Raw genomic sequence first — 22,377 nt, 5'->3', positions numbered from 1 at the left:
AGTCTAAAACAACACAAAAGCCCATGCTGAAACAAACAATGATTAGAAGAAGCTGCAGTGAATCAGTCTCTGCTCAGTTCTGTTCCAAAATATACACAACACTCATGCAGTGAACCACGCCTACACTGGGGCGCCAGGCATGAATTCCAGTCCTGTTTTCCCAACTGTTTCCTATTTGGCTTACCCTGCCCTCGAGGCACTTACTTGGAGAAGAGCCGGGAAACACCTTCCGAGTGGCAATAAACTGTGTGGAAGAGCCATGAGAAGGAGAGGCAGAGTATAGCTCCCAAGAAGAACAATCCAACAACCACTTTCTCCTGCACAGGTGCTACAAAGGACATGTTTGGCCGGAACATGTAGAAGATTCCCAGACACAGGAAGAACACGCATCCTGACAAACCAAGAGGCAGAAAGGTGTCAATTTCGTGCAAACTGAAAGCTTTTCTTTCAAAAAAGCATGGCTTTAACATGCAGGTGTAGCTAGCAGAGGAATCGCGTGGTAACTGGTAGCACACATGCTGAATAAAGTTCTTCCATATTTCAGTTACACAGTTCAACCACATTTTTGTTTCGGACTGAAGCAATTCAGACTTGCGTAGACTCTATTTTTACTCATTTTGCAAGAATCCTGACAACCAGTTGCACATTCTCAACAACAACAACAAAGTCTGAATGGAACAGAAAACGAAGAGAGCAGAGTTCAAAGGACTTGCAAGCTGAAAACCACTCATACAAGCTGCAACTTAATGTTCCCATGGCAAAAAAAAAATAATTATCTTAATACCTACACACTCGGGAATAATGATTATTTACTGGTAATTTATTAATGATCAGGAAATTGTTAATTTGTGCAGCTGAGTTGAGTGCCATAATTAAGGGAATCCCAATCCAACCTCAGTGGGAGAAAATAAGGAGAGGGACACCAAGCTAATTTAACAAGTCACTATTGGAATGATAACACTGACCACTCCACGCCAGCTTCTCTCTTGATCTCAGATAAAGAAAGCAACAAAACCAATTAGCATTACACCAAATTGAACATACCTAGAAGATGTGTCCAGATGTTACCAGTCTCCGTATGTATTCTGAAGATACTCTTGAAACAAGCCCGGAAGGAAGGCATAGGTGGTCTGTGTCCATGCAGCAGGTAGTCGTTGTCCTTTAGCCAGTCAGGTAGAACATCATGGGGAATGACTCTCCATCGGCCCTCCCATACCTAAGGGTTACAAGGTTTTGATTAAATACAGGAAACTGAGCTCCAATAAGGTATGGTAAAGTCAGAAAACCCTTATTAACGTATGAGTGTAATAAATAGAAAAGGGTTTGATGAGATGTCTCTGGGGAAAAGCATTTTATTTCAGGAGTATGTGTCTTAAGTCACTCTTCCCTATTCAAAACATTATCATTATGAAGTTTAGCTGCCTCACAAGAAAAATAAGTACTTCAATATTTCATTACACAAGAAAGATACTGGACTTTTTGGTTGTTTTACTGCTAATGAAGGGAGAACATTTAATTCATTTCTACCTTCGGTTACGCAGCAAATTTTCACAGATCATCTTTCCCATTTAATTGCAGGCAACTTGTTCTCTCCAGCAAATAAATACAAGTGAAAACCCTTCCTGCCAACCACAAGACAACCTGGCTATAATATCTGCTAGCGTTTGGGGGCAGTCTAGTAAAAAGGCTACTCATCAGCACTACAACAGGCAAGAAAACACGAAGTGGCAGGAGGCCAGTAAGAAGTGTTCAACCCCCTATCCAGATTGGAGAAAGATCTCCCACACTCCCAGAACAAACGGTGACAGATTCATTAGGCCAACAGATCCACGACTGTCAATTCCATCAGATTTCTTCTTTGAAGAAGCTACTCTTGTGACTGGATCCCAAGGAAAAAAAAATACATATAGCTGTTCTTAGCACTGCTTCAGTGTTGTAAGATACAGGTTGCCTTCAGTTTAGTTTCAGAAGCAGCACTGCCAAGCAGGGGAGTATCAAGGAAGTGCTTTATGTACCGGGGTTGTTTCTGCAGTGTTCGTTGGATTTGACGTCTGCTTTGTAATACGGGAGCGAAACTGGAGAATCCTGCAACACTAAGTTTAAAAAGCTACATTCTTATTTCAGTTTCAACATCAAGAGTTTTTAAAATTCATTTTCCTCACTCCTCCACAAAAGGAAAACTAAAATAATCAGAATAACCATCTCAGTTAAAGACTAGATGCTTAAACATATTTAGCAAGACAAATTAACTGCTTTAGTTAATGAAACAAAGATTTCAATCAAGGTAGGAACAAAATTTTACAGAATTCACCCTGCAAAGCATCTAAAAAGTAGAAAAGATGTGTTGCAAAAAAAAAAAGAAAACCAACCACAAGCAACTTGGGTCCCTCTGTAAAAATAACAAGGAATAGTTCATAAAACCAGCAGGAACAAATATACAAAGGGATAGCACGCGTCTCACCCAAGAAAAGGGGTCCAAGACTGATATTGCCCACACCCTGTGGCTTTAAAAATAACAGAAATCAAGCCAAGGTCAGCAATTGCAAAATCTACAGTGGATTTAGTTGGATAAAGTTTTAATACATTCTTGTTTTCTATTTGAGTCAGGGACAAAGCTTGTTCTACAATGGATGCAAAGGGTGTCAGGAAAGGAAAATATCTGTGAGCCTGAAAAAGAAAAGTGACCTTGTAAATGAAAGTGCCTTAGAAGGAGAAACACTGGAAGCAGAAGGCTTTTATTCTGCTTTGTATGCACAGGTGTTTCTCAAGAAAGGCTTCTCAGTTGCTTGATCAGCTTTAGAGTTATTGTTTTTTTTTTTTTTTTTTATAATCCCTACTGTTCCATACTTTGATTTTTTTTTTAAATTATTTATGACAGACTGAGATCCCAAGAAGCTGTAACGTTACTAGTTATAACAAGAGATGCCCACTCACAGACGTTATGTACCTGCTCTTCCTCTTCCTACAGGTATAGTCAGTTGTCCAGCGGTACTTCCTGAAGAAGGAAATTACTTTGGCGGTTTCCACGTGCTCTTACCTTACACACAAATTCTTCCATTCTCTCCATGGCATGATGGGCTTGTAGAAGAGGTGACATACCCATAAACCCTTCGTCTTCTTGAGGTGACTCATCATTGTGGTTATCTTCGGAGCTCTGGGTTGGAGAAAGAAAAGTTTTGTAAGAAGATGAACAGAGAAAGGAGTTGTTGTTTTCCATACAAAACTCTGATTATTTGAGGTGCTGCCAAATGAAGCAGTCTTCTTTCCTCGTACTGTACTGAGGAAGGAATTCAAAACAACCAGCCAAAAAATTATTACATTCTCAGATATCTGAGAACAACTCACATGCCTGATTCATTTTGCACATGCTTTCACCAGGTTTGGAAGAAAGCAGTGCTCCTCTTTAAGTTATGCTTCATTAAAGCCCAGATACATAGCCTCAGGCTTGCAGCCTACTCTCCTCTAGGGAAGAATTACTACCTGTTTTATGATTCAGTGCCACCATGTACACCTTAATACCACTATAACATACCTGGTATTTTAAAATAATAAAAGCAATACAAGGAAAGAAATCCATTTACCATGTTATAAACCTCAATCTTTAGTTTGAATCTGAAGAGCTGTTCTGTTTTAAGGTCATTTACTCATTTGTCAGAAGTTCAAGATATTCCAGAAATTAGTATGCAACTTCTTTTAGGTGGACAAAAGCAAGCTATCAAATAGAAGCTGTAACTGCCATTAAAGTTTTAAGCAAAATTAAAGAGAAATATCCAACATCCACATCCCCAACACAAGCCAAGAGAATTGTGAAAACAAACAAAACTACTTAGCCCGGGTATTCATTTGATACCTGTCACTAATAACTACATAGGAAAAAGTTGCTAGGTTTAGCAGTTTTCTACCCTGTGCTGACTTGTCACACCGTCTCCATGTCATAGTGCAATTTTTCATTTTGGGGAAAAAAAAAGGGGCAGGGGTCAGAGGGAGAGATGGAAAGAGCTCTGCATGTTTGTTTACTCACTACAATGCTCACAGCCCATCAGGGACTCCATTCAATACTCCACATTCCAAGATAAACAAGTTTGAGAGAGCTAAAAAGGAGAGAATGAGCTTTTTGTACCCCTCAAGCATGATGTAAGAAGCTGCCACATTTCATGACCAAGTCGAGAAAAGCTCCACAAGAAAGCCAGGATGATGACTGGCCTCCTCAATACCACAAGCTACAACGCATTCTCCTTCCTATTCCCATACCAAGATCAACGTTTAGTTACCACTAATGCAGTCTACAGTGACTGGGAATCTAGCATAGAACTTTCTGTAACTTATTGAATAATTAGTACTAGTGATGTTCAAGCCAGTGCCATAAGTTTTGCGTGAAGAGGGAAGATCTTGCTGTGCAGGTCACACATTACAACTCTCCTCTGAGTAAGGCCTTCTTAATTATTTTCCATCAACAAGTAAACTGAACAAGCTGCTTAAATGTTTCTTTTTTTTTTTTTAATAAATACAAGGAACTTCCTTCAAACTGAGAAAATCTCATCTAGACTCTCCAATCTTATTTCCCCTCCTGCCCCCCAAGGGAGGAATGACATGCTAGCGTTTGTTCATTCATTCAGTGCATACAGTTGCCACTGGAAGTTGCCTCTTTTCAGAGGTCTCCCTACCATATCATTCTTAACCCAATTTTGTTCATCCAGAACACAGTTCTTTGCTATCCAATACAAAGTATACATCCTTTGTACGCCATGTACGACCTCACATTTATCCACACTAGAATAATTCAATTGCCTAAAATAATCCTCTCACGTAACCTATGTCACCTGTACTGTCTACTCACCTTCATTTACCATTCCAGTCAATAGCACCTCTGAACAAGTCTGGACAGCAATTGCTTATTTTATATCAAATGTTTGATACAAATATTGATTGCCTATAGGCAAGTCTTAGAACATCATTAGATATAGTCTCACAGCCTTGATTATCCCATTAATTCCAATGAGAAAGGCTTCAGGCAACGTAAGTGTAAATAGGTTTAAAATTATTCCAAAATAGGTATGTGTCCTGTTGGTCTAGAAAGAGCAATAATAAAAAACTTGTTTCATTCTGACTCAACAAAATTCACAGACACATTTCCCACACTGTCAGTTTTACTGACCTTCTCTACTAATGGATCTCTCCTGTTCGGCTTCTCAGTTTTCAATATTATAAATAATTCATTCAAGGTCTAGAAGAGACACTCATTGTAAGAACCTGCACAATCTTAGAAACCAAAGAAATCTTCAGGTGCCAAGAACGTGCCTTACAGAAAAGCAAGGCTGGTATATAAGAAGTCCTGCTACACCGTTAACCTACCCTACAATTCTTTCCCCCAGCAGCACATAAGGACCAGCTGGAATGGGGTGATCAAGTAATCATCAGTTTACAAAACTGACTGGACTGAAGGAAAAAGGTCCTTTCCCTTACTGAATCAAAGCCTGTATTCACTGAGGCCTGTCCAGTGACTCAAAGCCAAAAAACGCTTATTTCCCCCTCTCCACATACTCCCATTTCTAGAATGATGGGAAGGCGTAATTTGAACAGACTGTAAAGCTTGAAGAGCACAGTTATTTATGAACTAGTGCAAAATCTTTGCATTCTGGCAATGTGCCTACAAACAAATCATTAGTGAGCTTTTTAGTGATAAAAAGGAATTCATATCATATATATACACACACAGTCCAGATTACTGCCAGAAAATGGAATTGATTTTACTATCTCCTTCCTGCCATTAAGCTGCAAAATTAGCATTCAAGGAAAAAAAAACCTAAAGCTCAGCTTCTTAGTCCTTTTTTTCCTCTAAGGAGGAAAAATGAAGTCTGTTCTGGAACATCTGTCCTCTCTCAGCTCCTTCCCCTCGTGTCCTATTAGAAAGAACAGTAAACTGCTTTTTGGAAGCTAGGAATGTGTAGCTGGAGTGCAACACCAATGCCAGTTTTCATTTGGAAATCTGTAGGAGACTACTGACCTTCAATTCTTCAGATAATGACTGAACAAAAACCACCACCTTTCTGTTCAGAAGGTAAAACATCCAATGTGACAAGTTCTTTGCATCTCAGGATTCCAAGATTATCTCTCCCTTGGCTGACGATATCAAAAACACTTCTACAACGTAACATAAGCAAGCGTGTGCTCCAGGACCTGCTTTCAACTATTTCCAAATTCTGCCACAGAATCACATTTTAAAACTGGAGAAAACAATCCCACTTGCTCAACACCTTGCAAAAAAACAAGAGCCCTAAATAAAACTTGTTTTCAATGCAATATGGTACACCCTGAACCAAGTACTTCCAGGACCGTTTTTGCCTTTTACCTTCCACATCACTGGCTAAGAAGATTTCTATTTGGCTAATATTTCAGATGTTTTTATTTATTTATTTTGCGCTGTCTAACTTATTCAACTTCTTTCTTGCAAGAATGTTCTCAAATTCTGAGCACGTAACTCTGTGAAGTCGTTAAGGCATTTGGAAATATTTGATTTTGAAATAAAAACTCTCCTCAATCGCTCGTAACAGCACGCTTGTTGCAATCACCAGCTGCCCATCTGCTGTACATAGGCAGCAATAACTAGAATCAGTCTTCCATGCAAACCAGAAATCGTGGCTTCTGAATACTTACCCTCCACACTACATTCAACTGTCTGGGTACTTATGTCTATGGAAATGCCCAACAACCTTCCCAATTTTAAAATGTATCACCTCTGCAAATTCATCAAGGGTTAAAAATACGGGGTACTGTGTTTGCCTGTGTTACATAAATTAAGTAACAGAAGCGTAAATACATCCTGAGTTGATTAAATCATACCCAAGAAACTAAACCTGAAGGGACAAGTGACAACGGTTGGAAGAAAAAAGTTTCACCAGTTTATCCATATGCACTGTATTTTGGGAAGTCTTCCAGTTTCTTTTGTGATAGCAGTGACAGACAAGAAGGCCAAAGAAAGAGGTGAAAATCAGATTAGATTATATCACTTTGTCCAGAACTCCAAGCAACACACATCCAGAGACAGATCATCTTCTAAACAAGAATTTTAGAGTCTATTTTGGAAAGGATGGAAAAAACTTAATGCCAAAACCAAGACTTAGAACATGAGCAAATAAGAGAAACTAACTGCCCTCGTGAAGTAAGTTTATCTTAACTAAAATCTTGTCATTCTACAGCAATGGCACAGAACTTTTAGAAAAATTTGTACAAAGTACAAGAATCTGTAGTCTGAACACCATCCAAAAAGGATGGATCACATAGCCAAAGACCTTACTACAGACAAACACAGCAAAACCTGCTCTGGCAAAATCAACATACTTCTTGTCTACTACAGCAGCTCACCCTTCTCACAGTGAGGAGTAACAATTTTTATACTGTTCCCTTTGTATCTATCAGCAGATGCAAGTAACAAGTAAAGCTTATTGAGGTCTGTAGTTTCTTAACATCAGTTTGAAGACTTACTGAAAGCTTGACGGTTTGTATGACTACCTCACCCAGGTGAGGAGCAAGCTCTTTTTCACTTACAGACAACAATTTTGCTAGAAAAACGCTATCTGCTCACTAGAATGTGCAAACTGAAGCAAGTCAGAATTAACATACAAATCTTACTTTATCAAAAGTGATCCTCTTCCCCTCCCCTCAGTCTTTCAGTAAAGTGCTTCTGGCATTTCTCTGACCCTTGGGTTGATTAGCGGATCCAGCGGTAACCCGGCAGAAGTTACTCACAGTTTTGTTAGGCAAACTTTGTTAGATAATCGAGTTGCTTCATATAACCACGAGATTAAGGAGCTCTAATTAGTGCAACAGCAACATCAGGAGCATCAGCTCCCATTTTCCCCAAAGTCCACCACAGAATACTTTCTGTAGATTACATTCTTGGGCAAATTTCAGTCCAATACATATCAGTTGGACACCAGATTATTTCCAGTCTCTCCTGTACTGCTATCCAGCTAGAATGAAACGAAATGTCATGAAACATAAGGACTTGGTTTAGCTTTCTGTAATCCATGTGTAGCTAATACCCGCTCCTCAGGCTGCTCTTTTCTCCAAACTTCTGAATGTGCAGTTCCAAAAACTGCTAAAAGTGCAGCAGTTTTCATTGGTTGCACCTACAGAATTTGATGCAGAAGTACACAGAAGGGTACAGAAGTGCATGTGTTAACCAGCAACACCAATAACTGCAATACATGCCGCCTAAACCCTTAAAGGCGCACAGCTTTACTGTGATGTTGTTTCTTTTTAGACACGCATTGCTCGGTTACTTGAGGGCCACACTACACCTATGTAGTATTAAGATTGGGGCTAAATAAAACCCAAGTCTCAAGGCTCAGTTGTTTCTGATGTCAATTCATTGTCGAGACGTCGCTGGTGCCACAGAACTACTATCACAGGAATCTCCTAAATACGATTCTGTCTGAACGTGTTTTAAAGTTCTTGTTGCTTCCTTCAGCTGATGGCAGATGTTCCCCTGTTCTCTTCTTGACCCGCATGCATACTGAACTCTGCCTCAGTATGAACGCACCATTGCGCCATGGGCAAGATAATTCAGAAAAAGCAAATGTCTTGATTAACACCGAAGTCACTGTACACTATACAACCCTGGACTTGTGTACAATTTTCTTCCTAAAACACAAGTTAGAAGACACATATTGCCTCATTCACAATACCACCGTTATCCTCTATATTAAACTGAAGTCACAAAGTCTAGACGCGAACTTGGAGCTCTCTTGCTCTTGTTTATCTTGATCTCATCAGATGAATGATTAATAGTGTTTAACATGACATTCAAGTAATTTAATGTTTCTTGGGGCAACATGCCAGATTCAGTAACTCGAGAGCATTGAGTATAATGGCCAAGATATGTTGAAGGCTGCAATATAAAAATGCTATTTTTTCCTGACTGCAGTCCTGTAACATTCTTTCCAGTTAGCCAGATCCCTTTCTTCAGCAACCCCTGTGTACCCATTCTGTCAACTGACCTTTTACCAACGAGTGTTTTGCAAGGAGAAAGCAGTGATAGGTGGTACCACTATGCACTCTCTCCCAAAAGCCTGTTACACATTTTTCAGAATTTCATCAGCTTATGTCCTTTAGATTATAAGTCATTAACTGGAAAAGCAGAGCACTTCTCCTGGCCTTCCCTTAACTTCTGTACGTACTGGGTAAAGCAGTTTTGTCATTTAGAGTTTACATTCTCTTAATCTGGCAGGGTTATAAACATGCACACACCAGAGTTTCCAAAAGGCTAACTAACTAACCCTCTATGCAGGGTGTGCAGAGCTGTTTTTGCTGTCACGGAACCAAAAATGTCTTTCATTAGCTCCGTGCCAAAGACCCTTGCAGCCTATTGGTCAAAATGTTAAGCACTTGAGGGTTCCTGCAGCTTAGTATTTTTCCTTTGTAGGTCACCTTCCTATAAAAGCTACACTCCATTTAATATAGCACTTGGAAACAGTTTTACACAACTCGTCATGGGTGACCGCTTGCTGGCACTCATTAAAAACAAGCGCTAACATTTAACACTTGTTTAGCAAACAGTTCTAGGACAAAGTCACGTTGACTTCAGCAAGTACCCTCTTATTAGAACGAGCTCCCTCATTAAACATCTTCAGATGAATAGGGTTCATTAAACCTAGGAGTAATAGCAGCTACTGATTTTCTGTCAGTGCTCAGTACAACGGGCCAGGGACCTCAGTGCCCACACATCCTTATCAGGACAATTCCCAGAAAAGCCAGTAAAAATCGCATCTGCTGCAGAGGGTTCTCACATGCCATTTTCTGCTCCCTTACCACTATCAATCCTGGCAGCAGAAAAGAGGAAAAAAATCACAGCGGGCTTATGGAAAAGAGTGCTCAGGAAAAAAAACTACTGGAAGCACATCGCTGAACTTAACAGAAGAGCAAAGTCAAGCAATTTAAAGCAGTTGGCAGAAGATGCAGGCTAACTCATCAGTACAACGCTATTTTCTCCGTATCACTGTAAAGGGCTGCTGCATCCCTCATTACTGCTCAAGTCAGCTAGATAAGATCTCCATGAGAACTAAGGCAAAAGCTGTGCAATCTAACCTTTGTCCGGGAAAACAGATGTACCAGTGAGCTACAAACAAAACCACTCCCTTCCTCGCCTCGTTGTGACACCCAACACAGCAAGCAGCGGCCACAAACCCAGCAGACAGGCAGCAAGCCCAGCAGAGCACCAGTGCTTCCCCTCACTATGAGCTAAGGCTCCCCAGACAGAAAGGAGACAGCTGAACCCATCCATAACCTAGCACAGCTTTCTTGATCATTCATATGGAAGCTTTCTGGGAGAAGGGGCAGATGCACAGACGTGGTGGTTTCCCATGGTACCAGCCTTCTGGGCAGAAGACCATCTACTACTCATGGTTGACTAGGTCAGCAATATTTTTTTCCCTGCAGACATTCAAGCCCTAAAAGCCTGCTAATATCCAGGCACATTTGTAACTGTCAGTGAAGGATGCATCAGCATGTGACCAGTTCCAGCCAGTGGAGCCTGGAAACCTTCTCCAGAGATGCATCACACATCTTCAGATTGCTTAAACTGGAATACTTGCAGATACTCTGCTCTGTATATCCAAGAATGTTTTGCTGCACAGAGGGCATTTTGTAGGGACAGATACTAGATTGAAGTCCTTGCTTCAGTGACTAGCAGTCTGAGTAAGATATGCATTACTTCCAGTGCTTAGAACAGCAACTGGAGGAGAAATTCAGATGCTAAGATCTTTGACCTGAAGTAAAACGCCAATTCGTCTGCTTTCAAAGTAGTAACATTCTCTCTCAAGAGCTGCAATAAATGGAGGGATGCAAGAGGTCAAAGAAATCCACTGGATGACAAACGTTGAACATAATGTTCTTTAAAACAAACATGTTTCGGTGGGATCTTGAATTCTATTATGCCAAGCCTCTCCCATACAATCAAAAGACAATCTCTAACAACAAAACCGGTAACACAACGCAGAAAGGAAGAAAATGCAGAAGCAGTTGCCAAGTTTTTAATAACAACTCCAAACACCAATAGGGAAATGCTGGATGGAAACTAAAGCTAAATGGAATCAAACAGATCAAGAAACTTGCAAAGTAAAAAGAAGTTCAGGCAGTCAGAACTTCAGAATTTCAGTTCTACAAAGGCCACTCTTAAAACCCAAACGCGTAGGGTTGGCCTGCAAGACTTCCTGGGACTTCTGCACTCAAACAGCGTCCAACATAAAGACAAATTAATAATTCCATGAATTTACACTCATATCGTCGTTGCTACTAAAACTATTTGTGGTATACTTTTGTAGATAATACCCGGCCGCTTCTTTAATTGCAAAGGCTCTGAGTAAATTCTAGAGTTCAAGTTAAATGCCTCAAGTTATTTCCTCACGTTCCAACTACTCTATGACTTTTCTTTCATACGTGGAAACTGCGTTACGCCTTTCTGTCTCCCTTCTTCACGTCACCTTGGCATTCATACCTTGGAAAGACTCTTATAGCTACATGCAGGTACCATGAAATTTGTCAGAGGCGTGCGAGTTCCATGAAGGAAGTAACTTCCACTTGAAGTCAAAACACATGCTCCCTAAAAACCAATCTTGACAAGTATTTGCCCAGGCTTCTTCTGCCCATTTAGATGACTTGAGAGCTATGTGCAACTCCTCCCAAACCCTTACTACTGGTTACCAAACACTCCAGAGCAATATGCCTCCACTTCACAGGCTCATATCAGTGCCACCACACAAGGCAGCTCAACTGTATGAAAGGAAGCATCATCCAGGAACGTAAAAGCCTCATGGCTGGAATAAAGGCAGAAAAAAAATGGTTTTTCTGTTCACCTCCTATCGCTGACGGATTAAAGTTGAAAAAGGAGAAAGCTGAGTGCAGGTTTTTAGGGCTGCATAAAGAGCTCATTCATCAGGTTACAAAAGTCACTCTCTGCGCAATCTTAAAGCCATAGTAAGAGGGATTTCTTCAGGAGTGATCGCTGCTAGAATTACACAGGCAGTTGAGACGTATCAACATACATGCACTCCAGAAAAGAAGAGAGTTATGGGATAAAAGACGAAAAGGTTCAGGTGTAATGGATATTAGTTTTATGCGATCCATGACTTGTAAGTAGCACTATATAACTGGCAGATGACAGCACTGGTAAAGTCATACAGCTGTTATACTGTTATTTGAGGTAAGCATGCTGAAGTACTCTGAACGATAGCCAATGCACATCCAACCTCATTTCTAAGGATAGGCAACTAAAATAATAAGGCAACTAGTACCTCCTGTGGGCTCAGTCAGTCTCCTCCTATGCAGGAAGTGAACGTGCAAGTAGGCAGAGGAAAGGGATTCTTGTAGAGGAAAGCTTGAGGCAGATTTATTATAAATAAATAAGCTGCAGCAAGATAACTAGGCCAATAGGATCAACAATTAGCATGCAGGCAAAAGAAAAACAATGCAGTTTTGTAACAGCACAAAAATGTAAGTATTTTTACACAAATGCCTCAAGTCTTATGCCTAGTAAATTTTAGGGAAATAGCCTAACTGTTAGGATATATCTGCCTGGTAATACATTAGCTTGTCATAATAAATCAATTTAAAAGCACAGGAAAATACAGTGGATGTTCTTAGGCATGTACACCCTCACTATATGGCTCTCATCCACTCTTTACCAGCATAGGAATTCCTAGATTTTTGCAACTACATTGAAGCAGAAAGTATTTGGCCAATAAAATACTAATACTGTGGGCATCACGTGAGACCTTTTATTAAGTTTGTTTAGCTTGTGTGCCTGGGCACTATTGCCATCTACAGAAGAGCAGTAGCCTTATATTACTGTTATCTAAACAAGAGCATCTTCAAAACCAAAGGAAAAATCATCCATTTGAACTTATTAGTAAGTCACATCTACGGAGAGTATCACATAGCCAGTACAGCAAAAAACTAAATCCTAGTTTTCATGTCAATGCACCCAAATATAGTTGTACTGAGGCTTATACATGACAGAGGAAGACATATAGCACAGTCTTTTCCAGATTATTTAGAACACTGCAGTACACCACATAGTAAAGACCATTCTGCAAGCTAACATTGCTAGGTTCCACAGCAGAATGCTGATGCTCCATCTGAAACATCAAACAATCTTTTAAGACAAAAAACCTTAGATTTCCTGCTTTAAAAACTGTGATAGCACAGAAATAATACTTGAGGCTGAAGAAAAAAGATATGAGATTCATAAGGCCATATTTTGCAAAGAAAGCGTTACAGTCCAAGAAAGAAAAGCCAGGTCCAAGTGGCAAAAACAAAATTCTATGGCAGCATTTTAAGAGACTGGGAAAGAAGGCAGACATCAAACAAAAACAGCTAAATATTCACAGTGAACTAAAATTAAAGCAGCATATACTTCTGTCATAAGAACTAAAGCATGCTAAGATTGCCTGAAAAAGGTAAAGAGTAAATCAGAGTACTTCAGTTTTCTTAGAATTTGGAAGAAAAATGGTTGAATACTTACTCAATGAAATAGTCTATACATGCTTTCTATTTAGCTAAGCAAGTGTACAGGATGAACTACAAACCATAATCAGTTCTGGGCTTTTATTTCTGTCTATTCCATCTTCAAGTAACTCACGTTATTCAATCAGAAGGTCAGAGACAAGAATGAAAACAGCCTTAGAGACGTTGACACCAAACACAGAGTCAGATAAATCATACCGGTTCCAAATATCTGTTGGTACAACTCAACTTATTTTTTTCCTACCCTTAGCAAATTCAGCTATTGGCTAACACACATAATAAAATTTTATACATATTTTATGACTTTCCACATAACACGAAGAAGATGACTGCATTTATTTGCTTTTATCATGATTCTGAGAACAGCTTGTAGATGTTATTGCACCATATAACCATTGACTTGGCTTCTCAGTCACCAGTATTTGTTCTGACTTTCACTACAAGGACATCTTAAGCTAAATTCAGTAAGTGCTCATACTAATAAAGTTAAGACAACCTAATACAAGCTATCACGTCAACCAAACCATGATTGTGGTCCATGCACACAACTAGATCTGTGGCAAATGCAATTACAGCAACAGCTCATCCCTTTTGCATTAAAGGCTACGTTATGCAGTATCAGCATGTTTTTGCTGCTGTCTAAAAAAAATGCACAGCTGCCATAACTAACCCGATACAGTACTCTCATAAAACTACTATAAATGAGCCTAAGATGAATGCTTCTTCCACTTAACTGTCCTGATATTCAGCTGCATATGTTCTGAGAGCACTAATTACAGTTCTGAAGCTCTCTAACCAGAAGGTACTTTTGCCCAGTGCTTGGACATTACCTTCGTGCAACACTTAATTAAGCTGTGGAATGCCTTTCTACAGGATGTTGTGGCTGCTAAAATTCTACAAAGGCTCACACATCAAAAACTCAAAAACGTTGCAACTATCTCAGGAGATCTGCAAACCACCGACTGCTAAAAGCTAGTGGAGTAACAGTTCCTCATCCTTGTACTCTTCCTTACAAGTCTACCTCTGGAGACAGGATATTGAGCACTGCAGGGTTTTGGTCTAACCCAGACAGTCATTCTTCCAACAAGAATGCTTGCAAGCACTTTTCCATCCTAATATCCAAGAAGACAGCAATTAGCCAAGGTTCAGATTATATAAAGCTAGAGTAAATGTGTCTTCTCCTTTCATTTGTTACTGCCAGCTGCAGAAGAGGAATGTCTTGACCTGAGCAACATTTCAGCAGAGAACAAACTATATCAAGCCCCATTCTTTGAGGTGGGAACACAAAAACAAAGCTGCTAAAATTACACTTAACCATAGTATCATAAGATGTCTTGTGTTAGAAGTGACCTTGAAGACCATCAAGCCTGAACACCCCTGCAATGAACTGGGCTGCCACCCAGCAGATCAGGCTGCCCAGGGTCCCATCCAATATGGCCTTGAATGCCTCCAGGATGGAGGCACCCACAGATTCTCTGGGCAACCTGTTCCAGTGCCTCACCACCTTCTGAGTAAAGAATTTTCTCCTAATATCTAACCTAAATCTCCCCTCTTTCAGTTAAAAACCATTCCTCCTTGTCCAGTCACTAATGCCCAGTCTTATCTAGGGGAAGATGTATGAGAAGCAGCTGAGGTCCCTTGGTTTGTTCAGCCCAGAGAAGAGGAGACAGAGGTGAGGCCTCATCACAGCCTATAGCTTCCTCAGGAGGGGAACGGAGGGGAAGTGCTGAGCTCTATTCTCTAGTGACACCAAAAGATCCTGAAGGAATGGCAAGGATCTGTGTCAGGGGAATGCCAGGCTGGATATCAGGAAAAGGTTCTTCAGGCACTGGAACAGGCCGCCCAGGGCAGTGGTCACGGCACCGAACTCACTGGAGTTGAAGGAGCGTCTGAACAATGCTCTCAATTATATGGTCTGATTTTCACGTGGTCCTATGTGGAGGCAGGAGTTGCACTCAGTGATCCTTATGGGTCCCTTCCAAGTTGGGATATTCTATGATTCTGTGAAGATCTCATACATTCAGCTGAGTATTTCTGGTACCTCCTTGGTTTTATTACAATTATTTAACAGGTATAAGGTGGTTGTAGACTCTCAGTTCACAGCTCTGGCACTTCTTTCAACCAGTGAATGAAGCGCTTGCACAAGAACTCATTTATCCCAGCCACCCTAACAGATAATCATATAACTTACATTTTCCTGATTAGAAGACAGAGGTGGCTCCACTAAAAGAAGCCTCTGCTCAGAGCTGTCCTCTTCAAAGGCTGCCTGTGTTGTTGCAGAGTCAGACATGTGTCCTTTTCTGAGCCGCAGACCTGGCTCTGGAGAACCAGCATTATCGAGTTCCGTTAGTTCATTCATGAGATGCTGGGAGCCTTCTCAAATATTCTGCTTCCTCTTGATCCGGTTTGGCTGATCACACGTTGGCTCTGAAAGACAGAGTTTGTATAAATAAACTGAAGTTAAAATGAATAGTGTAAGAATTGGCTGGAAGGAGAACATGCCCAAAAGCTGCTAGACGGCTATGATGATTGCCTTTACACGTGCCCAAATTTCCACATCGTCATCTGTACAGACTTCTACATTGCTGGACAGTGAATTCTTATGTTGTGTTAAAATACAAGTGTTCATAGTCACAAGTTAAGTTTGAAAGATGACTGAAAATGCATTCCAGAAATTCACAGTACCTTTACAGAAGCGCAACTGTGTTCTTACAAATCCTTTTTATTTTTACAAAGTTACAAATGTTGGGCTGTCGATACTAGTCATAATTAAAGCACCTGTCACAGGCATTCTAAAGCTATCAGAATTTTGTGGTTCTGAGACTCATTTCAAATTGCCTGGGCTTCACTAAAACTAGAACATTAAGCACTGATATAGCAGCATGGACAGCAGCAAGCACACAGAGCTCAGCAGCAACTAGCTCTAGCCAGAGTAAAAGTGGGGTAGTAGTACACAGAGTGATCACGTTGTTTCTGTTGCTTAAGTTAGCACATTCACAGTTACTGCTAGCAATGGGTTTGTACCTTAACTTACAGAAGGAGTTAGACTAGACAGCTTTAGACGCCATTCATTCTATCCAAACAACTGAAAATCGATAATTCCTAAAGAAAACCATAAGCCAAGCTATCTACACAGAAAAGTAACTGTATTTTACACTTAAAACAATACAAAGGAAGGTTTTTTTAAGGAGGAAGTTTTTCACTCAGAGGATGGTGACGCACTGGAACAGGTTGCCCAAGGAGGTTGTGGATGCCCCGTGCCTGGAGGCATTCAAGGCCAGACTGGACGTGGCTCTGGGCAGCCTGCTCTAGCGGCTGGCGACCCTGCACTCAGCAGGGGGGTTGAAACTCAATGATCTTTGAGGTCCTTTTCAACCCAGGCCATTCTATGATTCTACGATCCTATGATTCAAAGAAGATGTGAGACAAATTTAACTCAAGATGCCAAAGATTAACTAAATTCCCCAATACTACCTGACGATAGCTCGTTAATGAGCTTTTTATCCAAGAGTACTATTGGTTACCTATTTATTTTGCACGTCGGTACCCAGTAGTCACTGTGACTGAAAGATACCCATTTGGCACCACTTGTCCTGGGAGGCACAAAACCGGGGCGTTTTGATCTCTGAGTACCACGAACCAGAAGAATGAATTAGCGCTCAGCTGACACTGCAGAGTCACTCTGAATGAGAAACCCCTGGTTTTATACTAATAATCGCTTGGTCTGATTCTGCTCCTGCAGCATATAAGTACTTAGATGTGACTAACGTGCAACACTGATAACCCATCTAACAAGTCTCAACTTGCCAGAGCGCATAATTAGACTGGAATTTTAAAACCCAATAAAAGATGCCAAACTTTGTCATAATATAAGAGGGCAAATTAAAAAGATAAGATGAGGGGTTGATACTGGCAGTCTCACAATAAAACATCACCTCCAAAAGGCCGACAAATAAAGCACCCCCTTCCTCTAAGGAATTAATCTCATTTATATACGATCACTGCAAGATAATTCTCAGCTCTGTCAAATGTGCTATCGTTAATTTTGCTGCAGCAGTTTGTAACGTTATCTCCCCTCGGCTGCCCGGCAGTCTCCAGGGAAGAGAGCTGCTAATGAGCAGGTACCAGACTGCAGACCTTGCACACACCTCGGCTGTCTGAGCTCAGCGTGGCACGCTGCCTTCATCACCCAGGAAGGTACAATTACAGCACAAGAGCAGAGCAGATGGCATGCCCACCTTTCTGCTAGCGCGCCACTACAGGGTCAGTAACCTCCATCAGAAAGGTAACACCTCAAATGGCCACATCCGTTTACTTGGTAAACAGCAAGTTTTACTAGTTTTTCCCCTTCCATCAGCTTTAAGCAATAGGACTGCTACTGTGTGCTGCATTGCCTGCTACGTTGCCTCAGAGCATGTCCTTACATCACCCTGCACCTCTATGACATTGTGGGAGCAGCTCAAAGACAGTACCGACACAACAGGCTTAGCCACATTTGGCTAATGCATTTGCGAAAGGTTCTGCTAATACGAGAAGATGCAAGTATGCCAAGAGACTTCTGAAATCAGGCCTTGAAGATTTACTTAGCTAGCACTCTCTGCCAAGCAATCATTGGGATTAAAAATAAAAGATGTATTTTACCTCCCGCCAGTCAGATTTGCATTCAGCAGCAGAGGTGAACTTCAGAGCGTCACAGAAATAGAATTCATTGTGTCTTGAAATTACAGCAGAATTGCTCAATGGACTAAGATGGTTCCACATAGCCCTTCTAGCACTGAAATCTTTCTGCATAATATGCCCACTCTTACAGTATACGGGGCATAGTTTAAGTGTGGCCAGTAGCATCTAGCCAGAAGATGGCAGCTAAAACGCTCAACAAAGAAGGCTTGTCGTTCCATTCTGTCCCTAAGGGCAGACAGTTCATGAAAACAAAAACCAGAAAACTATAGGACAGGTGTTGGAAGAGGTTGTTTTGCATTTGAAATTACACATCTCAAATTTAACGCCTTTTTTTTTGCAGCATGCAGAAACTTAGAGCGCTCATTAAAATTAGTTTCTATTTAAAAAAGGAAGTTGCCACATACAACTAGAACTACTTAATGACTGCATATATAACAGGCATAATATCTGCATCTAGATCAATTAGTTCCTGCTGTGTTTAAGATCAGCTGAGAAAAGAATCTACAGAGTTTGTTATATTTATTTTAATATACAAAACTTATAAAGGCTGCGTCAGCTTTTAGAAAGAACTAACCCTTTGATATTACCCTACATTCTAGAAGCAAAACCCAGCACTCTGTCAATCTGTTGACTCACTATGCAGCAACCACCACAAGCTGCAATAGCCCAAGCATTCATCTCTCCCAACCGCTCGCTCCACCCCAGTTCAGAAGAGGTCAACCCCACAGCAAGGGCGGTCAGCACCACTTTATGGCTAGAGACAACTTAGCTTTCTGAGAACAGATTCAGAAGGCAGAACTATTTCAGCAGCTCACAGAAATTGGGCAATGGCAGAGGAGTCAACATCCACAGTTACCGAGCATATGTAGGACACCAAATACCCCCTGGGTGTCATCCTCTAGATGACAAGGAACAAGTAGTTACACAAGCCTAAGCACCACAGGATGACGGTGCTGTTCTTTGTAGGACCTTCCTGGATATTCTCAAGAGAAAAGACTACAAGAGCTTAGTAACCTTCCTCAATAAGTCACACGGCCCTTCTAAGCTTCCAGAACTTGCCTGGCATGAGGACTGGCTTTCTACCCTGAGTTACCAATGTGTCCTGGTAGCAAAGCAAATAAAGCACTCTAAGGGTAATACTTGTAGACAAGTTTGAGAGATTTGTAACTCTTTTTTTCCCCCCTGTGATAGAACAGTCACCAGATGGTCATATTACTTTGCACCACCTAGGCGAAGCAATCTCTCCAGCACTCAGCCCTTCCCAGCACGTCCCTCCTATAAGCAGCACAACAATCCCTTAAGAGCTATTTCATTCTGTCCATGATTGGTATTAGCAAGAAGAGTGAAAATGTCACCTCTCTCCACTCCTCTCATCTATCAACAGCCTGACAGAAACTTTCCTGTTGTTTCGCCAGTGGACAGGCTCAGCACAAAGGTCACAGACACCAAGTTAAAGAAGTGCGTTTCCCTTTACTTAACTTTAAAGCAACAAGATAACAAGCAATACAGCAAGAATAATACAGAGCAAGGCAATGCACCCAGCCATTACTACATGAGGATAGCAACAGTGATTAAGAAAGATATATCACCAGTTGCCCTAATACTTGGCCATCATCCAGATCAGCAGCCGCTGGGGAGCCCCGGTTGCAGCGAGGATTTGGAGAGCCTTTCCCAGCAACTGGGAGGCCCTGTGCAGTGCATCCACTGGTAGGTGAGGTCTCCAACTCTGCTACAAGAGGGTCCAGCTTTTCTACTGCCGAATAAACAAATCTACATGACAATTAGGTGGAAACACCTGGTTTCATTCTCCCTTTGGATTCCACCTCAAGCCCGGCCAGGACTCAAGGAGGAACCAAGGAAGTATGTGTCCTAGTAGGTCTTGACACTATGCTTCTAAACAAGGAAAGGTTAATACATTCCCACAGCATTTCATCTAAGCTATATCTCTTGCTAATGAGATGTGTCATCCAAGATACACATTTTGTTAATGATCATATTTCACTAACGATTGGATATCGATGACATATAATGCTGCGTTGTGAGATTCATCTAGACGTCAACTTTGGTTCGATGCCTACAGTTCAGGCCTTAGTACTTTACCTGTTTAGAAAACCAGTGGCATCCACTATGCTTTTTCCTTGCTCATCCTCTTCAAACTATCCCTCAGACTAGCATGAGCAATATTTAATGAGCAATCCAGGACTAACCTTCATAATATTAGTTCATTATCCCCAACGGAGCTTAGTTATCAAAAGAACAAAAGGTCATGAAAATTTCAGGCTGCATTATTTCTCACCAACATTCATTAATGTTGAAAGAAGGGCTTAAGTGCATGAAAAGCCTCCTTAGAGATATATTTCAACCTACAAACTTCTTCTAGAGAGGTCCTGCATAAGCAGTCCCTCCCCAGTGAATTGGGAGTAACAACAGCACTATTCAGTAACATCATATAACATCTTACATTTTTATCAGGTGATGCTGGCATTTTTTTTTTTTGCTCAAATCATACATCACATTTCATCACTCCCTACAGTACTGGTCCTCAGCTGTGTTTACCAATTGTGAGATGTCGGCAGGTTGTTTTGGACTGGGCTTTTTTGTTTGATTGGCTTTGGCATTCTTTCTGTGGTGGTGGGATGATGATAGTTCAGCTCTCTGCCTGTGCAGTAACCTGCTCCGCTTACTGGGGAAACAAGACAAGCACAAGTGCCCATACAGACAGAATCACAGAACTGTAGACAGACAGGAAATGGGAGCATACACTCTGGGTAATAGAGAGAGGAAGAGGAAGTCACGTGAAGAGCTGCATCACGTGAATCAGACTGTTGTTGAGCTTCACCTGTAGATGTGGCCCAGCTAATCCATGCTGGGTCACTAATTACCTGGATGGGGTATCTGCTGGTGGGCTGCTTTCTTTGTTGCGCATAGCACAGTGCAGAAGAGATTCACGCTCCGTACATTTTAAACCCCCAAACTGAAAGATCACAGCTAGAAAGTTAGCAAAACAATAATACCAAAAGATCCAAGAGCACAGCCTGAAATAAGGGATTCTTATTCCCCCCTTCAAAAAAGTAAATCAGCCTTTTGGTGAATGAGCCATGCCTTTCTCAATGAAGGAGTCAAAGACTTGCAGCCTACCAAGTACTCTCCTGAACTACACACTCTAAAATAACACCAACAAGGGTGCCTACGAACGGAGGAAGTAAGATAATCATGGAAAACCATGTTTTCTTAAGGTACCTTGAAGGAAACTTATAAATTAGGCAATAAAAATTCTTTGGGCGGTCATCTTTAAAGAAGGAGGAACAAGGAGGAAGCAATGCAGCACCTCTCCTCTGAGATGCAATTTCCCTAGACAAAGAGACATCTACAAAGATTAGGCTCCCGCCGAGGGTCAGCGGCCAAAAAGCTGTCTTTGTAACTTGTAAACTGTCAGTGGACACTTCAGCCTAAGCTATTTCACAGCAGGCTGCAGAGGCAAACAATCAGGCACATTCTGATGCGTTTGGATCCGAAGAAAGGGAAGGAGCCAAGAGCCTGCCCACATTAACTGAATGCATCCATTTCAGAGGATCCCGTTACATTGTTACAACATTTGTCCAATTTGTACTGCAAATTGGAGCCCGGTCTTGTAACTGGTGGAAGGCGTCGTGTCAGAGGTTGGCCCACCCCCAGCGTCCCACGTCCGGCTGTTACAGACTGGACGGCTGCAGTAAATTAATTTTACTCTTCAATAAACCGAAGCCAAGAGAATTGTCACTGAAGCCATATAAAATGAGGAACAGAAGTTCTTTTCACACCGCATTCCACAGAAAGCCACAGCCCAGACCTGGAAAGCTTTGTTTCATTTCTCATCCAACGGCTTGGTTTCTCCAAGCGAAAAACGTCCTATCTTCATGCCCTTTTATGATTTTATTTCTACGGCATCTTACTAACTCGCACCGACTTGCTTCACAGTTGTCCACAAAAAAGAAAGGAAAAAAGCTGCAGTCGGTTTTCATTAGCAACGCTTTGGATTGCAGATTGTCTGAAGGTGAGAGACTGGAATCAGACATAACTTCTCATCTTAACCAAGATTTTTAGAATGCAGCCTTTGAACTCCTGCCTCAAAGACACCCAGTTCACACAAGAGAGGTCGGGTGACCATGAAAAACAAAGTCTTTGGAACAGGCACCA

At 41.2% G+C, this 22,377-nt stretch overlaps 1 protein-coding gene across 1 annotated transcript in view; it reads right to left on the bottom strand.

The window, feature by feature from the left end:
- ADIPOR2 (adiponectin receptor 2) overlaps nucleotides 1-22,377 on the bottom strand; it is a 42,151-nt gene that overhangs the window by 6,638 nt on the left and 13,136 nt on the right. The window contains exons 2-5 of the mRNA XM_021389786.1: nucleotides 15,713-15,948; nucleotides 3,038-3,154; nucleotides 1,045-1,216; nucleotides 205-391 (exon numbers count right to left, since the gene is read on the bottom strand). Coding sequence (XP_021245461.1) covers nucleotides 205-391; nucleotides 1,045-1,216; nucleotides 3,038-3,154; nucleotides 15,713-15,880 — 644 coding nt within the window. The 5' untranslated portion in view covers nucleotides 15,881-15,948. The remainder of the gene's footprint in view (nucleotides 1-204; nucleotides 392-1,044; nucleotides 1,217-3,037; nucleotides 3,155-15,712; nucleotides 15,949-22,377) is intronic.

Source organism: Numida meleagris, chromosome 1 (genome assembly GCF_002078875.1).
Source record: "Numida meleagris isolate 19003 breed g44 Domestic line chromosome 1, NumMel1.0, whole genome shotgun sequence".
Taxonomy (NCBI): domain Eukaryota; kingdom Metazoa; phylum Chordata; class Aves; order Galliformes; family Numididae; genus Numida; species Numida meleagris.
Note: the sequence above shows the minus strand (reverse complement) of the source record. Positions and strands in the feature narration are given on the sequence as shown.